The sequence below is a fragment of the Myxine glutinosa genome, chromosome 7 (genome assembly GCF_964187855.1).
Source record: "Myxine glutinosa chromosome 7, kmMyxGlut1.1, whole genome shotgun sequence".
Lineage (NCBI taxonomy): Eukaryota > Metazoa > Chordata > Myxini > Myxiniformes > Myxinidae > Myxine > Myxine glutinosa.
In genome coordinates, this window is record NC_136267.1 from 122,166,155 (window position 1) to 122,178,957 (window position 12,803).

General features: G+C 44.0%; 1 protein-coding gene and 1 non-coding gene across 3 annotated transcripts in view; one reads left to right on the top strand and one right to left on the bottom strand.

The window, feature by feature from the left end:
- Positions 1-5,964, top strand: part of DHCR7 (7-dehydrocholesterol reductase) — a 47,353-nt gene extending 41,389 nt beyond the window's left edge. For both annotated transcript variants that reach the window (XM_068122835.2, XM_068122836.2), the window contains 2 exons: positions 1,224-1,355; positions 5,042-5,964. In XM_068122835.2, coding sequence (XP_067978936.2) covers positions 1,224-1,355; positions 5,042-5,506 — 597 coding nt within the window. In that variant the 3' untranslated portion in view covers positions 5,507-5,964. The remainder of the gene's footprint in view (positions 1-1,223; positions 1,356-5,041) is intronic.
- Positions 5,965-8,673: 2,709 nt separating this feature from the next.
- On the bottom strand, positions 8,674-10,258 carry LOC137431481 (uncharacterized). The gene is made up of 3 exons (XR_013623972.1): positions 10,182-10,258; positions 9,832-9,968; positions 8,674-8,794 (listed from the first exon to the last, which is right to left on the bottom strand). It is a non-coding gene; the product is annotated as an uncharacterized LOC137431481 (transcript).
- Positions 10,259-12,803: the final 2,545 nt, after the last annotated feature.

A 12,803-nucleotide genomic window follows, 5' to 3' on the forward strand; every position in this document is an offset into this window, starting at 1 on the left:
TTTTGCAAACTCCAAGCTGGCTTTCAGTGTGTCTTCAGCTTGAGGAGATGGCTTGCTGTCTGGCCACTCTGCCACTAAAGCCCAGATCGGTGGAGTGTTGCAGTGATGGTTGTCCTTCTGGAAGTTTCTCCATCTCCACACAGGATCTCTGGAGCTCAGCCAGAGTGACCATCGGGTTCTTGGTCACCTCTCTTACCAAGGCCCTTCTCCCCCGATTGCTCAGTTTGGCCGGGCGGCCAGCTCTAGGAAGAGTCCTGGTTGTTCCAAACTTCTTCCATTTAAGAATTCTGGAGGCCACTGTGCTCTTGGGAACCTTCAATGCAGCAGAAAGTTTTTTGTAGGCTACCCCAGATCTGTGCCTCGACACAATCCTGTCTCTGAGCTCTGCAGGCAGTTCCTTCGACCTCATGGCTTGGTTTTTGCTCTGATATGCATTGTCAGCTGTGAGACCTTATATAGACAGGTGTGTGCCTTTCCAAATCATGTCCAATCAATTGAATTTACCACAGGTGGACTCCAATCAAGGTGTAGAAACATCTCAAAGATGATCAAGAGAAATGGGGAGGCACCTGAGCTAAATTTCAAGTGTCATAGCAAAGGGTATGAATACTTATGTCAATGTGATATTTCAGTTTTTTCTTTGTAATAAATTTACAAAACTTTCTAAAATCCTGTTTTCCCTTTGTCATTATGGGGTATTGAGTGTAGATTGATGAGGGAAAAAATGAATTTAAACGATTTCAGCATAAAGCTGCAACATAACAAAATGTGAAAAAAGTGAAGGGGTCTGAATACTTTCTGAATGCACTGTATATGTTGCAGTCTAATTGCTATTTAAGGTTAACATAACATAAATCAAAATCACCCCTCCCGCACCCCACCTTTTTATTAAAAATCCTATAATGCCTTCATTGTTCTAGAATATTTAAGATTGTTTTACTTTCTCCACGCACTATCAGTTTTTAGTGTTTGCCATCATGAAAGGATTACTATTATTATTGTAATATTCATAATGTTGTGGCAATAATGTGATGCAGGGTTAATTGACCAAATGCTCTTTTTCCAGGCTCGGGACCACTTGCATGACTGCTCATCCCAATCTTTGTACATGCACTTGTAGACCCTGACAATATGCTCTGAGTATTGCTTCATCCAAGGTGAACCTTCATACCACTAACCGAATTGTGCCTCCTTCATACCCGTTCTCCTCCTGTGTCCACCAGGGAATCTATGTCCTAGACTACTTCTGGAATGAGACGTGGTACTTGAAGACCATTGATGTCTGTCATGATCATTTTGGTTGGTACCTGGGTTGGGGTGACTGCGTCTGGCTACCTTACATGTACACTTTACAGGTAAGCACTATTTGATGATATCCACTATTTTATATAATCTATATTATAAAACAGGAGTGTCTGTCTGTTCGTCCCCAAACTACTCCCTCAGTTTTCACGGGTGGTGTATAATCTCAGTGTGGCTGGTTCGCTCACTTACCTGATAATATATTTTTTCTGTCAATGTCTACTGATGATTTTCAATTTACTTCATTAAGAAACCTCAGCAGTCTTACCTATCTGTCCATTTCATATTGGATGGATTTGAGGGTAGAGGAGTACCGAATCCTATCCAGGTTCATCCTGATGACTCCAGTGCAATACTTGGTTTTTGTTTCATGATGATTGTACCATATCCTGATGCTGTGTGGACTCTGCTTCCCCGCTGATGAACCTCTGGTAGCTTTTAACTGCTGATGCGTTTTTGCCTGAAGAACAACTGCTGAAATCTATCTATCTGGGTTCTTCCCAACATCTTTCTAGGGCTAGAAGTTAGGGCTAGGAGTTAGAGCTAGGAATTAGGGCTAAGAGTTAAGGGTAGGAGCTAACGCTAGGAGTTAGGGATCTTTCTTCCTTTCACATTTCTTTCTACTTTTTCATATTTCTCTTTATTCATTGTAATTCGTGCTTCTTCTTTATTTCTCTCTTCTAGACTCGCGTTTACACATTGTCCCCGCCTCTCGGGGACACTGCTCATCGCGCATGCGATCAAGACTCTTATCCTTTGTCATCGCGTCTGCACGTACCCCGCGAGCCGGGGAATAGCTCACGAAAGTTTGTTGAACTTGTATACCCTCGAGTCTCTTCGCGCAGGCGCAAACGAGCGAGCGGAAGTAGTCCACTACGCCCGTGCTGCAAAAGTCATACCCACACAGATTAAACCCTTCGTATAATTTATGCACATGACGTTAATGTCATGTCATAGGGTTAGTGTGCTTCGTTGGTTAAATTTAATATTCCTGACTGCAAACCTCCGAACTGTTGATGAGCACGGCAGAGACAATGTGCCAGTGTGGCAGGCGACACTTGTTGCTAACAGGTTGTGCTGCAATTGCTAGGGTGAGACTCAATCTGTGCTTTGCTTCCTCGTCAAGTTAGGGGGTTCAATCTGCGTTTATTAGTGGCTTAGTTCGGTCACAAATAAAGAATTTGCAGTGTGCCGTCCTGATGACGTCAAACAAGCCTGCAAAATCGTACCTGGCAGGAGTAATGCCCTGCCGGTGGATTAAGGGGTCTCACTCCTATTAAGAGGAGTGGTCCCACCTGTATGACCATGCATTGTGGCCCCTCGGGGGCATGATGCATGCGTTTGAATGACCATGCGTTTCCCCCTCGGGGTTGAGGCGCATGTGTATTGTTATGGGGACAGCCTTGTTGACGATGTGCCTTGACCATGGGGTCAAGGTGCACGTCCAAGGCTGTTCAAATGTTTGACTTTTTACCTTTTTTCTTTGTAAAAAAGGCAGGCCTTCTTGGTGGGCCCTAAACGTCAAACAAGCCTGCAAAATCGTACCTGGCAGGAGTAATGCCCTGCCGGTGGATTAAGGGGTCTTACTCCTATTAAGAGGAGTGGTCCCAATTGTATGACCATGCATTGTGGCCCCTCGGGGGCATGATGCATGCGTTTGACTGACCATGTGCCTCCCCCTTGGGGTTGAGGTGCATGTGTATTGTTATTGGGACAGCCTTGTTGACGTTGTGCCTTGGCCATGGGGTCAAGGTGCACGTCCAAGGCTGTTCAAATGTTTGACTTTTTACCTTTTTTCATAGCAAAAAAGGCAGGGCTTCCCTGTGGCCCCAAAACTGGTAGGCCTGCAAATCGTACCTGGCAGGAGTAATGCCCTGTCAGTGGATCAAGGGGTCTTACTCCTATTAAGAGGAGTGGTCCCAATTGTATGACCATGCATTGTGGCCCTTCGGGGGCATGATGCATGCGTTTGAATGACCATGTGCCTCCCCCTTGGGGTTGAGGCGCATGTGTAATGTTATTGGGACAGCCTTGTTGACGTGCCTTGGCCATGGGGTCAAGGTGCACGTCCAAGGCTGTTCAAATGTTTGACCTTTTACCTTTTTTCATAGTAAAAAAGGCAGGCCTTAGCTGTGGCCTCATTACAGTTAATAAGCCCTCGTCAGAATGGCATGGTTTTGAAGTCATGGGGACTCACTCCTATGGAGGAGGGGTCCAATTATTGTATGACCATGCATTGTGGCCCTTCGGGGGGCATGATGCATGCGTTTGAATGACCATGCGCTTCCCCCTCGGGGTTGAGGTGCATGTGTAATGTTATTGGGACAGCCTTGATAGATGTTGTGCCTTGGCCATGGGGTCAAGGTGCACGTCGAAGGCTGTTCAAATGTTTGATTTTTTACCTTTTTTCATCGTAAAAAAGGCCACTTCATAAGTGGAAAAATAAATAAATAAGTAAATAAATAAGCCCTCGTCGGGACGGCATGGTGTTGAAGTCGTGAGGACTCACTCCTATGGAGGAGGGATCCAATTGTATAACCATGCATTCTGGCCCTTCGGGGCAGGATGCATGTGTTTTGATTGACCATGAGCTTCAGCCTTTGGGTTGAGGTGCATGTGTATGCTAATGGGACAGTGTTGATAGACGGTGTGCCTTGGCCGTGGGGTCAAGGTGCACGTCCAAGACTGTTTAAATGTTTGATTTTTTACCTTTTTTATTATAAAAAAGGCAGGCCTCATCAGGCCCATAATGAGGGCGAATTCTAGATCGACATCTCTGCCTTTGTCTATTTGTGACCATAGAGCTTTAATCTCAGTCTGCAAAGGCTTGAGTACCACACGGATGACTCCTAGTTTGGAGGTGATGTGTTGGTTTAATTTATGCACATGACGTCAGTGTCATGTCATAGGGTCAGTGTGCTTCTTTGGTTAAATTTAATATTCCTGACAGCAAACCTCCTAACTGTTGATGAGCAGGGCAGAGACGATGTGATCGTGTGGCAGGTGACACTTGTTGCTAACAGGTTGTGCATCAATTGCTGGAATGAGACTCAATCTGTGCCTTGCTTCCCAGTCAAGTTAGGGGGTTCAACCTGTGTGTGTGTGTGTGTGTGTGTGTATATATATATATATATATATATATATATATATACATATATATATATATATATATATATATATACATATATATATATATATATATATATATATACATATATATATATATATAAAATCACAAATTATTCCGTCAATTCCGTGAAACTAATAATTTCCTTTTCGTCCATTTAGTTCACTGAGAAAACTTTATTCTATTGGAAACTAATGAACTCCCTACAAATGGAACCTCAGACTCGTTATTAATGCTACCACTTTCTTTTCATGCACATGTGAGCAGTGTGTGTGTTTTCCACACATCTTGCAGCATTGTGATTTGGACAGGTGACCGTGACGGGCCATGACCTGCTCATGGTCACATATCTTTTCCACGTATCTCGCGGGTTTGTGAGTTGGACAGGTGACCGTCACTGGTGGGACGGGGGTTTGAAGGCTTGACTTGGGGATGGGATCGTTCCTTAGAGTCAGGAGGGGAAGAGGATTGATGCCTTGGGGTTGGTAGGGGTAGTTGAGGACTTGAAGTCACATTTTACATTATGTTGATATTCCACGTGCTAGTCGCTAATATTCCACAATCTGTGAATTTTAATCCAAGCAAAGGTTTAATCATCTTCTCATCTGGCAGGGCCTTTACCTCGTGTACCATCCTGTACAGCTGTCCTCAGCAATGGTGTTGGCCAGTCTTACCCTTGGTCTTGCCGGTTACTACATATTCCGCACAGCGAACCACCAGAAAGACTTGTTTCGGCGCACGAATGGAAAGTGCTTCATTTGGGGACGCCCAGCCAAAAGCATGAACTGTTCGTACATGTCTGCAGATGGAAAACGCCATGAGAGCAAGCTTCTTCTGTCAGGTTTCTGGGGCCTGGCACGGCACCTCAACTACACCGGAGATTTGCTTGGATCCCTCTCGTACTGCATGGCCTGCGGTGCTGGCCACCTGCTGCCGTACTTTTACATTATTTATATGACAATCCTTCTTTTGCATCGGTGTATTCGCGACGAACATCGGTGTTCGTGGAAATATGGCAGCGCTTGGCTGCACTACACACAAGCCGTGCCCTATCGCCTACTTCCTGGAATATTTTAGGCCTGTACGCACCCCTCAATGACTATACCTGCTGCTATGCACTTTGGCATCCTTGCAGGATCGAGTCCTGTATTATACTCGCCAGAGGAGATCATTCAAGCTGCTGGTTGGTGCATGCAACAGATGGGATCATCCAGGCCATCATTCCTGTTGGTCAATACTGTAATCCAACAATTGTGGATGGATAATTATCTAAGTCATCAAATTGCAATGGTTGCCCTCTTTCAACACACCTCTCCATCCCCACTCTTCTACCAAGTGAATAGATTGTCTGAATATTTTTCGTTTGAAATCCTGTTGTTCATCGAGATGACACAAAATATGAAGTTAATTCCTTTTAGAAATATTAATTACGACATTGTAATACTTGTAGCATAGTATGCACAATGCCACTTATGGTATAAACATTACATTGCCATGCATTTTAAAGGATTATAAAATAAAATTTAAAAATCTTACATTAGATTGTTATAAAATTTATCCTTATTCACAATTAGTAGTTTTTTTGCGATACAAAAGTGTATTTTGGCCTGAAAACCCTTTATATTCTCAGAAAATTATCTTAAACTTGTAATACACCATGTCAGACTCGGCCTTTATCAAACACTTTCCCTTGGCTACTGATGATGCCTTTGCCTCAACTGGAATATTTGGAGAAGCACGTCTTCAACTTCGCCAATCTTGGATTTATCTCGGGTAACTTTGGAACTAGTTTAATGAAAAATAAGGTACACTCTAAATTCAAGAAATGAATCCCAGTTAACATCAGGTAAACTTCATGTCTCCCTTTTACAAAGTAAAGCCTCAAAAATAAATTTCACCAAATCCTTCGTCCAACGATCAACCAGATTCAGGTTCAGAAAAAATTTAAATGGAAAAACAAAACTTGTGCCTCAACATGGCTTTTGTAATCCTGATGATTGTACATAAATCCCAATAAATAATAAATATGCAACAGGATATTTCAATCATAAATGGTTACCAATGGAAGTAATAAAAAGTATGGATATTTTCCAACTTACAAAGAATATACTCAGTCCTTTGAAAACTGTTACCTTGACCTATTTACCATAAATATGATTCTCTTGCATCCACAAATTGCAGACTGACATGCATGAATTCTTGTCTGCAGTTCAGATTCCCCAGGTGACCCGCATGAGGGAGGCAAAGCGACTGTCATCGGTAATCCCCAGGCTCAGAACCTCGTGAAGATCATCAAACTCTCCGTAGGTAATGCTCTGTGGGTCTTTGAATACCAGCTTAAGTACCCTGAGCAATGCTGCACGGACCTCAGCCTCGCCAACTTCTCCTGCAAAAGAGCATCAACGACAAAACAATACGTCATGGCCAACATGCCAACGGACATAATCCACTATGTTGGCATAACATGCCAACGGAACGACACAGTACCACATCGCCTCTCCGATGGAAGGGCACGGCACGGCATCACCAATAGAAGTGAGAGTGCCGCCACTTCGATATGCTGTTCCTTTTTTTGTGCCAGCATTGAGGATTACATTAGGGTTGTACCTGGCAGGGCAGGTGGGCGTCCCCTGGCGGCGTAAAACTTCATGATGTTACAAGTTGAGATGGCTCCCACCTTGTTTGGATCAAGGTTCACGTAAGCCTACAAAAGAAAATAAATATAAAGTATCACATAGGGGAGTAATTGAAAATTTCTACAGTTTGAACTAACTCGGATCACTGAACTCTTCCGTTAGTTATGGGCTTGCATTCCGAGATTGCAGGGTCATTTTTGAAACCATTTATTCTTTAGTGGCCCAATTACTCCCACCTTCTGGTGGGGTCGGCTGGGAAACGTTTTTTTTGTCCAAGTTTTTCATGAACTGGCTGGCCAAGTACTAATTGGTTCCAGTGCCGGCGATAACTCAACTACCCGTCAATAGACACAGGGGAATCTTTAATGTACACCAACAACCAGTGCTGGCAGACGAGTTCTCCAGCTTATCATCCTTCCGATGGATGGTGCACATGTTGATGGCTTCCTTGCCCTGCATGCAAACACCAGGGTGACAGTTCATAGCTAGGTTGGAATTGAAACCCAGGCTAGACAGCTCTGAAGCAAGTGCACAGACTTCCAAGCTATGCTGCCAGCTCACAGGTGCCTTTTGAAGTGGTAGGTCATTGCATAACTGAACCCTTGCAAAATTACCTGCATGTCCATGGCCACTACAGTCAAAAGCGGTGACTCAGTACCATGCACGTCCGTTCAGTGAATTGAACACCTATGTTTGAATACCACCGAGGTATTCTCTAACTAGCTTCCTGGTTACCGGATCCATTTTCTCGACAGGTACTGGACCTTCCTCTTAGTTTCTAGGTCAATCTGCACTCTCAAATAATTATGCTTGTCCAAGTCAGATTTCTAGGTTTGGAAGCAAGTTCATCTAACTGGATTTTCCTGCATGTGTCGAGGATAAAAATGAAAGGCAAAAGAAACACAGATGAGTTACAAATGAATGAGTGTAAGGGGGCAGGGAATGGATGTGGATACAAATATCCCATGATGGGGAATATTCAGTGACATTGAGCACACAACTCTCACGTGAAAAGTTACAAAATCAGTTGACTGCTTGATGAGCACGTCATCTTTTGATGCCCATGAGAGGCAGATAAGGTAGAGTGCAGGTAGTGTGAGGCCGTAATAAGGAATTGGTAGAGGAGTGGAGACACAGCTATTTTCCCTGCGCCTTGGCCTTGCGGCTTGCACAAGTTAGTGTGTCCTCCGACTAGCTTACTGTCACCGAATGCAGGTAGTGATTATTATACGGCAAACCGCAAGTAGGGGATTTGGTCAGGATACCAACACACCGCATACCGATCTACTCATTTTGAAATATCTACCAATGGATCTTCAACATCCCCAAAATAAATACAGATGGGACTGCTGGTTCAAGATGCACTAGGGCAAAATTTGGGGATCCAATCGAGACTAGATAGTGCATTGTCAAGCAAACCCCTTCCGTTATATTTCAGAATTACTTTCTATTTTCCTAACTTCCCTCGAAGCCTGTTGAAAAACCTCCAACACAAGTATTTATGCCTTCATATTGCCTCAAGCACACAATGGATTGTTATGGATGTTGTTGGCACCGGAGTAAATACATTCAGAGTAAAAACATGGAGGCGTGGGTCGTGTCCACTCGCCTTCCTAACCAACGCCTTGCGATTCTCGGTCATGTTCCCACGTAGTCCAAGCAGCACAGCATCGTGTCCATCCATGGTATGGGCGGCTTGTGTCACGTAACTCCACAGAGCAGCAAACTTCTAGTGTAGAAGGAGACAGAACAAACAAATAGAGGAATTTTCAAGAAACTGCAGAAATCTTCCTTAGGGACCATGTGTATTTATATTACATTTGTGACTAGAGCAGCACTCAGTAGAGAGCATACCTCTGCTAGGCTGAACAGTTTACGTATTGTATCCCACTGATAGGCCAGATCTGCTTCCGGACCTGAACCAAAATCGAATCGGCTTCTTATTTTCACTTATCCAAATCATCCACCAGGTTTTGTCATAACTCGTCCACAACTTTTTCAAATATCATGCTACATATCGTATTGGCCCCATCACTCAATGCTGAGCAATCACAAAGAATAAAATAAAATACTCGTATCCAGATCCAGAACTTCATCCAAATTGAATCGATTCCCATCAAAATTGATGATTTGATTTGTCGACAAGATCAAGGTTAATGGAAGAGCATCAATGCCAAAGATTGACTTCCTCATTCCATAGATCACAATGAAAATATATCAAAAATGGCTAAGCCCAGGTGAGCTTCAGCACCAATGGCTATGCATTACACCTCATTAGGTAAATTATTTCAAGTGAGCTATCATCTTTCAGCTAAGCCTAAGCCTGGTGTTGGCCAGGCTTTTTCAGCTAAGCCTAAGCCTGGTGTTGGCCAGGCTTTTTCAGCTAAGCCTGGTATTTGGCTTAGCGGTTAGGGTGCCGGCTTGGGATCCTAGGATCCTGGGTTCAAATCCCGGTCAATCGCTGAATTAACGTGGGGGGGTTGACTCAACCTGTCATCCTTCCGAGGTCGGCAAATTGAGTACCAGTTCACTGGTAATTCCGCGTGTGTAGCAAGAGGCGACTAACAGGGTTGGCGGCAGTAAGGGCAAAACATTGCTTCAAAAAGGGGACCACGGTGCCCCAAAAAGGCCAACCCCCGCTCTGTGGGGGGAAAAATGGCCTCTAAAGACGGTTCCTTTTATCACCTTTCAGCTCCCGAAATAATTTCAAAACATTGTTGACCACAGTTGACCTCCTCTTATGCGATCTGTGTATCATAATCGTACTTGCTCCGTTAGGTGAAGACCACTCGCTTGTAGAGCACGAGCAACAAGTGGTTTGGTAATATGACCAGAGCCAGCAGCCTGTGCTAGTAATGGGCCCAGACACAGCAAGGAAGCCAGTGTGTATGGCCGCAAGTTGTCTGCAGAGGCCACCAGCAATGTGGGACAACAAAGGAATAAGGAGAAAGAAAAAAACAGAGTGAGACAACACGATTACTTCTTCACAAAGAAAACTTTATAACACGTGAAAAATTAGGATGGTATCACAAAAATACAGGATTACCACATCGGTAGTCATGGTAACTTTAGGTTGCTAAATGATACCTGCTGGAGTGGTCATCTTGCAACCATACCTTGACACAAGGCCGGAGGCAACTTTTTTTCCTTGTTTTGGTGATTTGTTGTCAGAAGATGTGTTGGGAAATCTCTCCTACAACATTTTAAAGAAAGGGTCATGTACATCTGACTTAACAATGAGGAGGGATCATGGTGTGTTGGAACTCAGAAATATATACTCCAATATACACGCAAAATATCTGTAAAATATAATGATTATTATTTAAGGGTTAAGGCTGTTGGTGTAAACTAACATGATGCGGTCGCGAGCCCCTTGGTCCAGGTCTGTGATGCGCATGGTAAGCAGACGGTGAGAACGCAACATTTCGGGCAGGCAGGGGAGGTCCTTGGCCGCGAACGCGAGGTCTGCTCCCTGAAAGCACAACCAGGTACAGTGGTAATCATGGTGTGAGTTATGTATACATGTACAGTGCCTTCAGAAAGTATTTACACCCAAAACGATATATACCATGATATTTCAAAAGGTTATGGATGGGTTATGACAAAACTTGGTGCATGAGTTGGGTCGGTGACAAGAACAAGCCGATTAGATTTTGGTTCAGGTCCAGATGTAGATCCGGCCTATCAGTGGGACCTACCACGTAGAGATCGCAGAGTGCGTATGGCTGATGCGAGGAAACTCCAATCTGATGAGTGTACTTCCCTCGAGTAACAAGAGGCAAGATGCAACATCTGGAGAGGGCAGAGCATGGAAACATAAAAGTCCGAACCTTTTCATAAAATAATTAATTATTCACGCTTTCTACTTCATCTGACTCCCATTGAATTTACGGCTGATGTAAGTACCATAGCTGCAGCACAACTTGGGAGAGGTGGGTGAGATATTTACCATGCACTATCGAAAGACAGTCCCAATCAATTGGATGGAATACTCTGAGACGGAGTGAGTGCCCACTGATGACAATGCACCAGGACAACCGTTTTAGTTGCATTCCGACTCCAAAGATGAGCATTTCTAATTCCGACTCCAGAGATGAGCATTTCTAATTCCGACTCCAGAGATGAGCATTTCTAATTCCGACTCCAGAGATGAGCATTTCTAATTCCGACTCCAGAGATGAGCATTTCTAATTCCGACTCCAGAGATGAGCATTTCTAATTCCGGCTCCAGAGATGAGCATTTCTAATTCCGACTCCAGAGATGAGCATTTCTAATTCCGGCTCCAGAGATGAGCATTTCTAATTCCGGCTCCAGAGATGAGCATTTCTAATTCCGACTCCAGAGATGAGCATTTCTAATTCCGACTCCAGAGATGAGCATTTCTAATTCCGGCTCCAGAGATGAGCATTTCTAATTCCGACTCCAGAGATGAGCATTTCTAATTCCGGCTCCAGAGATGAGCATTTCTAATTCCGACTCCAGAGATGAGCATTTCTAATTCCGGCTCCAGAGATGAGCATTTCTAATTCCGACTCCAGAGATGAGCATTTCTAATTCCGACTCCAGAGATGAGCATTTCTAATTCCGACTCCAGAGATGAGCATTTCTAATTCCGACTCCAGAGATGAGCATTTCTAATTCCGGCTCCAGAGATGAGCATTTCTAATTCCGACTCCAGAGATGAGCATTTCTAATTCCGACTCCAGAGATGAGCATTTCTAATTCCGACTCCAGAGATGAGCATTTCTAATTCCGGCTCCAGAGATGAGCATTTCTAATTCCGGCTCCAGAGATGAGCATTTCTAATTCCGACTCCAGAGATGAGCATTTCTAATTCCGGCTCCAGAGATGAGCATTTCTAATTCCGACTCCAGAGATGAGCATTTCTAATTCCGACTCCAGAGATGAGCATTTCTAATTCCGACTCCAGAGATGAGCATTTCTAATTCCGACTCCAGAGATGAGCATTTCTAATTCCGGCTCCAGAGATGAGCATTTCTAATTCCGACTCCAGAGATGAGCATTTCTAATTCCGACTCCAGAGATGAGCATTTCTAATTCCGACTCCAGAGATGAGCATTTCTAATTCCGGCTCCAGAGATGAGCATTTCTAATTCCGGCTCCAGAGATGAGCATTTCTAATTCCGGCTCCAGAGATGAGCATTTCTAATTCCGGCTCCAGAGATGAGCATTTCTAATTCCGACTCCAGAGATGAGCATTTCTAATTCCAGCTCCAGAGATGAGCATTTCTAATTCCGACTCCAGAGATGAGCATTTCTAATTCCGACTCCAGAGATGAGCATTTCTAATTCCGACTCCAGAGATGAGCATTTCTAATTCCGGCTCCAGAGATGAGCATTTCTAATTCCGACTCCAGAGATGAGCATTTCTAATTCCGGCTCCAGAGATGAGCATTTCTAATTCCGGCTCCAGAGATGAGCATTTCTAATTCCGGCTCCAGAGATGAGCATTTCTAATTCCGGCTCCAGAGATGAGCATTTCTAATTCCGACTCCAGAGATGAGCATTTCTAATTCCGACTCCAGAGATGAGCATTTCTAATTCCGACTCCAGAGATGAGCATTTCTAATTCCGACTCCAGAGATGAGCATTTCTAATTCCGACTCCAGAGATGAGCATTTCTAATTCCGGCTCCAGAGATGAGCATTTCTAATTCCGGCTCCAGAGATGAGCATTTCTAATTCCGACTCCAGAGATGAGCATTTCTAATTCCGAC